The 12,374-nt window shown below is 47.7% G+C and overlaps 1 protein-coding gene across 5 annotated transcripts in view; it reads right to left on the bottom strand.

Annotated features, from left to right (window-relative positions):
- The window catches only part of KSR2 (kinase suppressor of ras 2), a 436,140-nt gene extending 424,719 nt beyond the window's left edge, over nt 1–11,421 (bottom strand). For 2 of the 5 annotated variants that reach the window (XM_053205478.1, XM_053205477.1), the window contains exon 1: nt 10,486–11,421. In XM_053205478.1, coding sequence (XP_053061453.1) covers nt 10,486–10,665 — 180 coding nt within the window. In that variant the 5' untranslated portion in view covers nt 10,666–11,421. The remainder of the gene's footprint in view (nt 1–10,485) is intronic. The other 3 variants (XM_053205476.1, XM_015068579.3, XM_027043814.2) reach the window with 2 other exon arrangements.
- Between the last annotated feature and the right edge of the window lie 953 nt (nt 11,422–12,374).

Raw genomic sequence — 12,374 nt, forward strand, 5'->3', positions numbered from 1 at the left:
AGGGAATACTAGGAGCAACTCTAGGCATGTAAATTCACCAATTTAGATAAAATGTGCCAATTCCTTAAGAGCCACAAACTTCTGAAATTCACCCAAGAATAAATGTAGGGAAATTGGAAATTTTTTTTTAAATGTTTCATGTTTATTTATTTTTGACAGAGACAGAGAGACAGAGCGCAAGTGGGGGAGGGGCAGAGAGAGAGGGAGGCAACAGAATCCGATGCAGGCTCCAGGCTCCGAGCTGTCAGCACAGAGCCCAGCATGGGGTTCAAACCCACGAACCATGAGATCATAACCTGAGCGAAAGTCAAATGCTTAACCGACTGAGCCACCCAGGCGCCCCAAGAATAAATTTTTTTAATTTAATTTATAGTTCAAAAACTTCCACACCCCCCAAAATAGCGAGGATAATCTCTAGGTCCATATCGTTTCACTGCTGAATTCTACCAGCATTTAAAATATGTTAAGATGAAATAAAACCAATTGTACACAATGTCTTCCAGAAGACAAAAGTATAGGGAACGCTTCCCAATTCATTTTATGAGGCCAGTGTTACCCGATACAGAAACTAAACAAACATGGTACAAAAAAAGGAAACCACAGCAACATCCTTCATAAACATGGACACAAAAACCCTCAACAAAATATTAATGGCTTAAATCCAGCAACATATTAAAAGAGTAATATTGCTTTTAGGGTTTATCACAAAGCTCTGTTTCTCCAAGCCAGATAAAGGTAAAAATACAAAAAGGGGCATCTAAATGTGCTCTGCCTCCTAACTAATAAAGTCCCAGAATGCCCTCACTTGATTGATGAGTTCTTTTCTATACCTATTTCCCTTACTGCTGGAGTCCAAGCCACCCAACCCCGCCCAAGCACCACGCCAGTGCCTTTGAGGATGAGCACACAGAGAAACATTCACAACTACTTCCTAGAAGCATGATTCTCTGGCTAGGAGAGGTGCACACGCAAAGGGGGAAATTCGCCATTGTCAATGACTCCAGATTCTGGAATTTTGTAATGGAACTAACAGAGGATACAGCAGAGAGGTGGTGGCTGCAGAATTTGGGCCAGAGACTTGTCAGGAGTCTGTGCGCACAGCTATCTCTTGTCTCTACCTGGTGGGTTCCAGATCTTAGATGCAGACTCTTCTTGAGGCTGTTTTCTCAGCGAAAAGAAGGAGTGGCCTCATTCTCTCTGCTCCAGAGACTAGAGCCAAAGGATCTAAGTCATCAGAGAGCAGACTCAACTCAAAAGACGGAGAATAATTCTAACCACTATAACTCACCCCAATCAAAAGGCTGCCCTTGTGAAAGAATTTGAATTTTTCCCAAGAAGACATACAAATGGCCAATATGCACATGAAAAGATGCCTAACATCATTAGTCATCAGGAAACTATAAATCAAAACCACAATGAGATACCACTTCATACCCAGTAGGAAAGCTATAATTTTTAAAAAATTAATGAAAAAATAATCAGAAATAGGAGGTGTTGGCAACGATGTAGGGAAATTGGAACCCTGGTACCTTGCCAATGGAAATGTAAAATGGTGTAGCCACTGTGGAAAATAGTACGGCAGTTCCTCAAAAAATGAAACAGAGATTCACCGTATGACCCAACAATTCCACTCCTAGATATAGACCCAAAAGAATTCAAAGCGGGGACTCAAACAGATACTTGTACATCAAAGTTTCTAAGCAGCATTATTCACAATAGTCAAAAGGTGAAAGCAACTCAAAAGTGTCTATCAACAGATGACTGGATAAACAGAATATGGACTATACATACAATGGAATATTAGTCAACCATATAAAGAAATGAAGAACTGACACCTACTACAATGTGGATGAACCTTAGAAACATAATGCCAGGGGAAAGAAGCCAGACACAAAAGGTACAGGGCATACGATTCAACTCACACGAGATACCCAATAGTCAAATTCGTACAGACAGGAAAGCAGGGTTACCATGCAGCTGGGGAGAGTCATTCATTGCTCAGTGGCACAGGATTTCTATCTGCGATGATGAAAAGGTTCTGCAGATAAATAGCGATGATGGTTGCACGACACTGTAAATGTATTTTGTGCCACCAAGTTGCACACTTTAAAATGGTTACGATGGTAAATTTTATGCTATGTATATTTTACCGCCATTAAAAAATTAGTTAAGAGGCCACCGTAGGAGGTAGTGCTCACCCCAAATCACCACGCTGGACACTGGCCAAAAGGTAAGCCTAGCCAACCCCTTAAGCATCCTTCTATCTTGAGAGAATATAGAGAATATGATTTTTTGAGCAATTGGATACCATCGTTCTCTTCACCTCATAAGCTTAAGAGAAGTTCAGGAGCTACAAGGCCCAACCCCGTAACTGTTATCCAGCTTGGAGGTGAGCTGAGCACACGGTTTAAAGACTAAAGCCTGCCAGGCACTGATGGGGAGTGAGTCATCTGTGGGCGAATTCAAAGATCCATACCTAGTATCAGAATGTTGTTCCCTTACGTCACCTGCAGCCCAGCAGGTGTGCCGTCATCCCATGGAAGGATGGAAGGCTTCTACGGGTTTCTTCTCACTCCTTGCTCTCACACATTGGGAGTTCAGTTAGATCCACTGAATAAATGAAGGATACACTCAAGGGTGGCACCTCCCTGGATACCTGAGATCCCCTAACCTCCCCAAGCCAATCTATTGGCGGGGATGGGGGGATGATCATGAAACCCATCAAAGTTAACAACCTTTAAGCATTTGCCTTGTGCCAGGCGCTCCGCTCAACTCCTTAATGCAAGATCCCATGTAATCAGAACAATCCTATGCAAAGTGATCCCAATTTTATAAGCCAGGAAACTGAAGCTCAGAAAGGAGAGCTCATTTGCCCAAGGTTACTTAGCTAGTGTACCTTGAACTCAGGCTGGAATCCAAACAATCTTACTGTGGATCCCAAGCCGTCCTAACCGATAAGTTATACTACTTCAAGAATCCATGAAAATTTCTAGAGACTCAATTAAGTTATTATTTCTGAGCCTTCATATCACTTTCCTACTGATCCAGGGAAACTCAGGGCATGTGTCTTTGGAATGCATCCACGCTCTAATCAATGGCTGACTAGTAACCCTGGGGGGGGGGGGGGAGGCCATGTTCTCAGTCTTTATCAAGAACAAGATTTCTACTACAGCAAAACAGAGAAACCACCTCAATGGCCAAAAGCAGCACTGTCCAGCTGAAATATACAGTGAGCCACCTGTGTAATTTAAAATTTTGTAGTAGCCTCAGGGGAAAAAAGAGGGATAAGATACAGTCGAAATTCATTTTAAGAAATTTTACTTAACCCAATCTCTCTGAAATAATATCATGGCAACATGTCGTCAATATAAAAAATTATTAATGGTGAAGCTCCTGAGTGGCTCAGTCAGTGGAACATCCAACTTCAGCTCAGGTCATGCTCTTGCAGTTCACGAGTTCAAGCCCCACATCAGGCTCTCTGCTCTGGGCACGGAGCCTGCTTCAGATCCTCTCTCCCCCCCCTCTCTCTCTGCCCCTCCCCTGCTCACTCTCTCTGTCTCTCTCAAAATTAATAAAGAAACTTAAAAACATTATTAATGAGATCTTCCACACTCTTTTCTTCCTACTAAGAGGTCAGAACTTGGTGTGTATTTTATACCAATATAATCACACCATTTATACCATTTCAGTCAGAAGTCACCACATTTCAACTGGTCAAAAGCCAAGTGGCAAGTGGCTACTGTACTGGACATCTCAGGTCTGTTTCCCTCTCTTTTTCTCATTCCTCCTTGTCTCTGTGGATGCCCTACTCTGTCTCCATTGGTTCTATGTTTCTCTCCAATAGTTTTCATCTATAAAGTCACCCATGAACTCAAAGTATATGAGCAGCAGAGGGAGCCACCATGATGATTCTCATTAACTCGATCACCAGCACTTCCCCTTGGCCCTCTGTTTGCTCTCGTCTTCCCTTCCAGGCCATGCCACCTTTGGGGAGTCCACAGTAGAGCAGTAAACCTCTTCCTGTATCTGGGGCTGTCTTAACCTCCACACTGGGTCACCCTGGGTCACATCAGTGACTCTAAACCTCAGTAAACTCACTTGTAAAACAGGAACAACCACTGTTGCAGTCACTGCCCACTGGAGAGATGTTGCAAGGGTCACAGAAACCCTGCAGACAATGGGTCCCTGCTTTGACTTTCTCCTCCCCATCCCTCAGCTTCTCCATCCTCTGTCGCAGCTGCCCTGTGTCCCTTGTCTTCCTCAGCTTCTGGACACCTCCCCATTCCCCAGCTCCAAAGCAGCACTCTGAGGGCAAGGAGGAAGGCCAGGTCCCAAGACTTGGGGCCCAGAGGGCGGGAGCCCAGAAAATGACCGATTCTCTGGAGGGAGGAGGAAGACTCCTCAGTATTCTGCCCATTCGAGGACAAAAAATCACAAGCTCCCTAACGGGATCCGTTCCAAAAACCCAGATGGGATAGTGAACCCTTCCGAAATAACTTCTGCCACTAACTCGGAGCTGTGAGACCACCTCCTGCCATATCTTTATGAGAACAAGGCAGAAGGGGGTAAGGCTGGGCCACTTTGTATGGAAAACCAAGAATTCCTCTTATGTCCACAGGTCCCCAGCTCCTCCCCAACTAGAAACAGGAAGAATGAGATTCTAACCTGAAGCAACTGCCTCCTTAAACCCTGAGCTCTCAGTCATCAAAACATAGGCAACCAAAAAAAGAAAGCATAAACCCATACTGAGGATGGGGCGGGGGGGAACAGGCCCTTTTCACACGGCTGGGGAAGGTAATTTGGCAACACCTACCAAAAGTCCTGAAATTTGGCATAGCCTTGGATTCAGCAATTGGGCTGGAATCAAAGGACCGCTACAAACCACAAGGATATCTACTGTGGCATTATTTATAATGACAGAAAGTTGTAAATGTACACGATCTGACAATAGAATTTGTTAAATTATGGTACGTCCATAGAATAGCATGCAGCCACTAATAATATTTAATAATATGAAATGCTGTTCCTGACATTTTAAGTGCATTTTGTATCTCCAGCATTCCTCAAGAGTTGTAGGATGGAATATCCAACTGCCTACTTGACAAATGGAACATGTCCAAACAGGACCTGACCATCAAGCCCAACCTATCCCACTTCTAGTCCTCATGTTTCAAATAAAGGCACCACCATTCGCTCAGTTCTTAAGCCAAACACCCAGGGATAACCCTCCCTTCTTTATTTTCCCCATATCTGATTCATGAACGCCTCGTGCACACCTGACCTTCTGAATCCAGCCGCCGGCCCCATCCCGCCAACCACCTTAATAGTCCCAAGCACAGTGACTCCTGGTTTTGGTTTCCACACCAATCTCCCAAACTGTCTCCCTGCCCCCATTCTTAATCCCTGCAGTCTATTTTCCCTGAAGCAATCAGAAGGATCTTTTAAAAATCTAAGTCAGTCACCTCCCCGTTCACACTCAGGACAAAATCCAAGTATCTTATCAAAGCTCTCTATCACCAGGGCCCTGATTCTGTCTCCCACTGTGTCCCTCACCCCTTGCCCGTCCACCCACTCAACTCCAACCACAGTGGTCTGCTTGCTGTTCTAACGACACTCCAAGGACGTTCCCACCCAAGAAATTTGCTCTTCCCTCTGCCTGGTCCCTTCCCCAGATACGTCTTGGTTTGCTTCCTCAAGTCAGTAAAACCTCAAGGGGGCCTCTGCTGACCATCCCATGACCCTCCTTCTTTTCCATGCTCTTTTGGTTTTATTTTGGGGTTTGGGGTTTTTTTTTCTTCCATAGCTGTTACATTATTATAGAAGATTGTTCATTGGCTTCCGATGAACCACACCTCCTAGAATCCATACCCTCAGACAGTCATTTCCACATTGATTTTGGGCTTATCCACTTAATGTGCTTTGGCATATGGGACACTGGCAAAGGTTACAGAAGCAGAGGCCTCAGAGGGGCTGTGCAAAGGGGATTGTTCTCTTGGAACATGGCTGCTTCCACGAGGTAAGGAATCCAGCTGTCCTGTTGGAAAGCCATGTACAGAAAAACTGACATCCCCCCACCAACCACTAGCCATGTGAGCTAGGCCACCTTGGGCCATCCAGCCCAGCTGAGCCATCTGATGATCACACAACCACATGAGTGATGTGGGCAAGATCAGCAGAACCGCATCATCCACCCTAGAGGTCAGAGATCAGGAAGCTAGCCCTTGGGCCAAATCTGACCCACCACCTGTTTTCATAAGGCCCCACAACCTAAGAATAGTTTTTACATTTTTAAACGTAAAAAAAGGGGGGTGGGGGGGTAATAGTATTTCGTGACATGTGAAAATTACATCGCATTTCAATTTCAGGGGCCATAAATGAAGCTGCAGTGGAAAACTGTCCATCTGCGGCTGCTACGTGCTACAACGGCAGAGCTGAGAGGCTGTGATGGAGTCTGTATGACCCACAAAGCCTAAACTATTTACTACCTGTCCCTTTACAGAAAGAGTTTGCTGGCCCTTGCTGCAGGCTGCTGGCAGGCTAACCTTTAAACAACTTTTTATTGTGTTCACTCCAAAACCTTTGAAGACTTCTATCTCCTTCCTCAAAGGAGTGAAACTTTGTCAGTCTGGCTCCCTTGTCCTTAGTCAGATCTCAAGAGTCTGTGACCTAAATTCATTTCCTATGGCATTCTATCAGGTACTCTCCATTCTAGACCAACTGGTCTCTCAGCTGCCCCACGAAGGCATGAACTGGTATGAAATACCTTTATCTGGTTAGCTGTTCTTGCTGAGCGAGCTCTCTCCACCTGCCAGCTCTCCCAATCCTTCTCTGCGCTCAGGGTCCCCAGCTCCCCAACCAAGAGAGCTACCCTAACTGCTTTGCCAAATGTTTCCCTGGGTGTATTCTATGGAACATCAATCCCAAGGGATATCCTTGGAAAAAGGAAACACCGCAGACTCCACGCTCTCTCGGAGTCACCGTGCACATAGATGATATCGTTAACGGCTCTGAGAAGTCTCTGCAGTCAAGATGCCTGTTTCCCTTTGTTTAGCTCAACCTTTGCCAAATTCTCCAAGGAATTCGTTTTGTCTACAGAGTACTTGTTGACCACCAGCATGTAGTACAGGGCCCGGATTTCAGTACTCTCCGCAAGAATGAAAAATGCTAATTTTTCAGACCAAAGGACCCACAGAACACACTTCGGAAACGCTGTTCAAACTCTTCCCTTTCTACCCCTGATCTGAGCTGTTCCCTTCCATGTCATCTATTCCACACCACGTAATGTTAATCATACCACCATCATCATCATGACTATCAATTATTCAGCTCCTGCAGCTGTGTTACAAATGGCACCAGGCCCTTGAAAATGTCCTCCCTTTCGATCTTCATAACTACTGAAATAGGTAATGTTATTCTTTTATTGCCACTTTGCCAAAAATTAAACCATGGGTCAGAAAATTTAAATCACTAGCCCAAGATAAAGTAAGTAGAAAAGCTACAGTTTACAACTTTACTTGTGTAACTCCAAAGGTCATGGTCTTTCTTCTCTGCTAGACTACCTCCTGATAACATGCCATGGCCCTTGTTGTTGGCTATCCACCCAATATCCCTTCATGCTTTCTTCCATGCCAGCATGTATGGGGTGGCAACCAGTCAACCCAGGCAATGGACCATGACTCATCTAAACCACTTACCATGGTGTCCCCACGTCCCCACCTCCCAGCATTGAGGCAAGGACTGGCCATCTGACCAAGTTTTGGCCAAGAAGACATAATTCAACATCATCTGTGGGGTAGGTAGCGAAACAAAGACATGAACCCTTTATCCCTGCTTGCTCCTCGCCCAGTCCCCCTCCTCCCTGCCTTGAACCTGAGTGAGACAGCTAAAGCTTTAGAAGACATCTTGCAACCAAAAGGAAGAGGCCATTGAGAACTCAAAGAGACAACGGTCCCGAGCTTACTAACTTGCTGACCCAACTCAAGCAGCCATATACCTCCATACCTCTTGCGATACAAGAAAAAGAAGCCATCATTTGCTTTAAAACTGCGCTTGGATTTTCCATTTCGTGTAGCTTGAACACATTCCTAATGGACCTACATGCTGTCTCCCATATTATTTGCTGTTTGGATTTCATCATTATTTCACACATATATTATTATTAGCCTTGTCTCCCTAACCATGCAGTACACATCTTGAAGGCTAAGTCCATGCTGTATATGGGGTGATATGCACGCTACTAAATTTTGATTATCACGGTTTTCAGCATGGTCTGTTCAATTCACTACTTACTCCAGTGTTTGTGAGCAGGGAGTCCTTACCATCAAAGAGCAGAAATATGCCACCTATCTCCTATTATGTTCGTATTTTTCAAAGTGTCGATGTGAAAACATGCATCAGAAACACCTGGACTGTTTATGAAATGCAGATTCCTGGGCCTCCTGCCAGTCCCACCTGAATTAGAGTCTCTGGGGTTAGAGGCTGAGAATGTGCATTTTCAATGAGCTCCCTCAGATGGTTTTAACATGCAAAATGTGACAGTTTGGGGGATAAAAAAAAACCCCTCGGGTCCAAAGCCTAGATGAGGTTTGGCAGGACTTGGCTGCACCTGGGATCTTCAGCCCCTCCTCAGTGTCCCCACCCCGGCGCCAGAGACCTGAGGAGCAAGAAGCTGGCCTGACTGCTGAAGACCCTTCCCTGAGCAATCTGGAAACCAGGGATCTGTGGCATCCCGGAACCAGGAAACTGACACCCAGATGCACTCCCAATAACTCTAACCTCCGGCAACTCCGTCCCCCAGTTTGCAAAGAAAACCTCTATGCAGAAAAGAAGCCATGGAGTCCAGGATACGCTGTAACCATCACCATCATCAAGGAGTAATCAGAGAATGGGGCATGTTGAAAAGAGGAAAAGAAAACAGGAGAAACGCGCACAGTAATACCTGAACTAGCACCTGGGACTCCTGACGCCAAGGGCCAGAAGAGAACTCAGGTGGCCCTTTTGAGTTATTTAGTTACTCACCACCCGCAGTTCTGAACAGAATCATATCCTGGGCACTGCTCACACCAAGACATAAATTTTCCCAGATGACAGGGGCACACAGACATGCATTCTAGGGTAGCAAACAGCATATTACACACACACACACACACACACACACACTCCACTTTCAAACTGATGACCTTTCTGTGTGCTGACAACCAAAGTTAAAATCATGGAGGAAAAAAAAAAAGACTTAAAAGTAAATCAGACAGCGGTGCTCATCCGTGCTGGAACCCAGGCACAGGGCTCCAAGATTCAGTAGGGGCTGAAGAGTTCAGGCCTTGGAAACTCCTGGGCTGGAAACAGGGAACCTCCCCAGCACTGCACATGCCTGCTTCGCCAGAGGGAGAACCCCTTTACTTTGCTTCCAGCCCCACAGCCACCACCCTCAGCAAATGCCGGCTAATAGGAGTTCCCAAATTTAATCAAGCCATGTGTACAGCTGGTTTGAAGGAGAAGTGAGTGGAACCCTTCGGATGTTTCCAACAAACGTGGATGCCCAGTGATTACGTGCACACCAGACATTTTCTACGGCTCTTGAAACCTTCCTCCTTTGACCAAATGGCCTTCGGAAGAAATAAATTCTGCCATCTTCTTTCTGAGTAACTTTGCATCGAACCCCACCCCCCAAACTGCTTCAAACTCCCCCTCAAGTTCTGTTGGAGACAATGTTACAACTCGCCAGCGATGACTCCTCCTCCGACCCCTCTCCTCACCATCCTATGGAGATTCAAGAGTATTTTCCTACACCACTTGTGTGTGCTGATCCAGGCATATTTTTTTGTTATCTTTTTACACGTTTCAGGCCTGCAACAGCTCCCTGCATCAAACGATTTGATTTGGAAACGGGTAGCTCAAAGGGGATTTTTTTTTTTTTTAATGCATCTTGCCTCCTGACATGTATATCACTGAAATAAAACAAAAACAAAAACAAATTCCAAGGAGCAATCGCGGAGTTGTGAAGGAGGCCCAGAGCAGAAGAGGTCTATATTTATAGGCAGCCCCGTTCTGGGAGCAAAAAGCACCTTTTGACCACCTGCAGAATGCGCAAGGTCACGTGGGTTCTCTGCAGCGCCTTAATGTCTTACCCAGCACACAAGCCCCCGTGGCATATAAACAAATCCACAAGCGGAAAAAAAGAGAGAACTCACTCCTCGGAGAGGAAACAAATGATAATAACAGCCGCAGGAATAATAATACATAAAGAATAACAATTACTACTACTACTACCAACATCCAGCCAAGCGTAGATGACAGCGGCACAGTCAAGGGACATCCAGTGCAGGCTTTGCAAAAAAGATAAATCACAGAAAACCAAATCGTGCCGCCCTGCCACCCTCCCACACCCTCCCCCCCACCAAACAAACAGAATCAAAGGAAAGGGGGTGGTGGGGAGCAAGGAACGGGAAGGAAAGATTGCCTTTTCCCCCCATAGGCGACACCTACCTCCAGGGTCCGGATCTCTTTTTGTGTGAGGTCGTTGGAGGTGGCACATTTGGTCCTAAGCCCTTCCAGGTTGGAGATGCTCAGGTCTATCATGTTTTGGACCAACTCGCACTGCTGTAAGGCTTTTTGCAAACTCAGAGGCTGCTGCTCCTCGCTTTTCGTCATGTTTTCCTCATCCATCGCTTGCTCGGCAAGCCCCCTTCCCCTCCTCCTCCTCCCAGAGAGAAAAAAGAGGGGGGGGGGAGTAGAGGTAGTCTACCCCCTACGCTCTCCAACCACTGCGACTTCTCAACAGTGTCTCATGAAGAAGAAACCCAACATCTCACACAGGGCTGAGGGGGTGGGGTGGGAGGAGGGGACAAGAGCCAAAATTTATTATTTTATTTTGGGGTATCAAGCAGACTCCATTAGAATGTCTCCTCTCTCTGAGTCTCTGGTCCCTGAAAAGGAGAGATGCTGTTTCTCAGAAGCAAACCAGGTGATGTGATGCTGTCTGTACACTTAGGGAGGAGGGGGAGGAGGAGGAGGAGGAGGAAAAAGAGGAGAAGGGGGGGGAGGAGAGGAGGAGGAGAGGAGGAGGCGAAGGAAAACAGCGCTCACTCTTTACACACCGGCTCCGTGAAGGGCAAATTTATATATTTTTGGCTGGCTGGCTTTTATGTCAAAAAAAATCTGCTTTGCCCCCCTCCCAGTTGCAGTGACACGGCATTGTCCACCGTTTGGGGTGCTTTAGCGCGTCCTCAAGATGCTGTCTGCATTGCTCCCGCGGCTGCGGCGGCGACTGCGGCTGGCTGCTGTCTCCTCCTCGCGCTGCTGCTGCTGCTGCTGCTGCTGCTGCTGCTGCTGCTGCCGCCGCCGGGCTCCGGGGGTGACGGCTGCTGCATTCGCTCCTGCCTCGCTCCACACCGACATCTTGCCTGTCAATCAAAGGGCGGGGGGGGGGGGGGGAGCGAGCGCCGGCGAGGGATGGAGAGCGAGCGAGGGACCTGCGGGGAGCGGGTTGGTGGAGCGGCGCCGTGCGCGCAGCCGCCCCGGCCCGGCGCGCCAGGGACCCGCGGGAGGAGGCGGCCGCGGCGCGCGCAGGCTCGCGCACCTGCCCGCGGAGGGGCCGGCTCCCGGCGCGGGCCGGGGCGCGGTGGGGCTGGGGGCGGACTTCGCGGGGCTGCGGAGCTCGCGTGGAAATTACTACCGTACGTGCGTGCGTGCGGGCCGGCGGGCGGGGACGCGGGGGAGGAGCGCGCGGCGGGGGAGCCGGCGGGGAGTGCCCCCGGCCTCGGGGGCTGGGCGCGGGGCGGGAGGGGGAGGGGGAGGGGCGGGGGTGGAGGCCACTACTACGGCACGCTCTCGCGAGACGAGGCCGGAGTACCGCTCAGCAGGTGCGCTGGGGCTGGGAGCAGGTGTGCACCCAACTTTGAAACCTTTAGTGCGTGCCGGAGAAACGTCAGCGTGAACCTGTTCACGTCCTCTCTGGCTTTCTGGCTCGGGATGTGTGTGTGTGTGTGTGTGTGTGTGTGTGTGTGTGTGTGTGTGTGTGTGTGTGTGTTGAAACAAACTGATTGTCGTCCTTGAGCCTTGTGTGCGTCTGTCTGCCTGTCTTTTTGTTCGTTTGTTCTTTCTCGTTAATGGGAAAAAATAAAACAAACCTGATCATCTTCCATGAGCTGTAGGAAGCTGCATCCCCGCTTTGGTACCCTGGCCTGCAGTTACCCTGACGAGTGGCTTTCCATTTGGAGGGGGAAAGGGGCTTGGCGTTAACCTGATTGTTACCATGTCTGAAATGTCCTCCACGATCTGATACCAGCCTACCTAAACGACCTTATACCAGCAAACTATGGCCCCAGAGCTAAGAATGGTTTTTATATTTTTAAATGGTTGGGGGAAAAAAATCA

This window comes from Acinonyx jubatus, chromosome D3, assembly GCF_027475565.1.
Source record: "Acinonyx jubatus isolate Ajub_Pintada_27869175 chromosome D3, VMU_Ajub_asm_v1.0, whole genome shotgun sequence".
NCBI classification, from domain to species: domain Eukaryota; kingdom Metazoa; phylum Chordata; class Mammalia; order Carnivora; family Felidae; genus Acinonyx; species Acinonyx jubatus.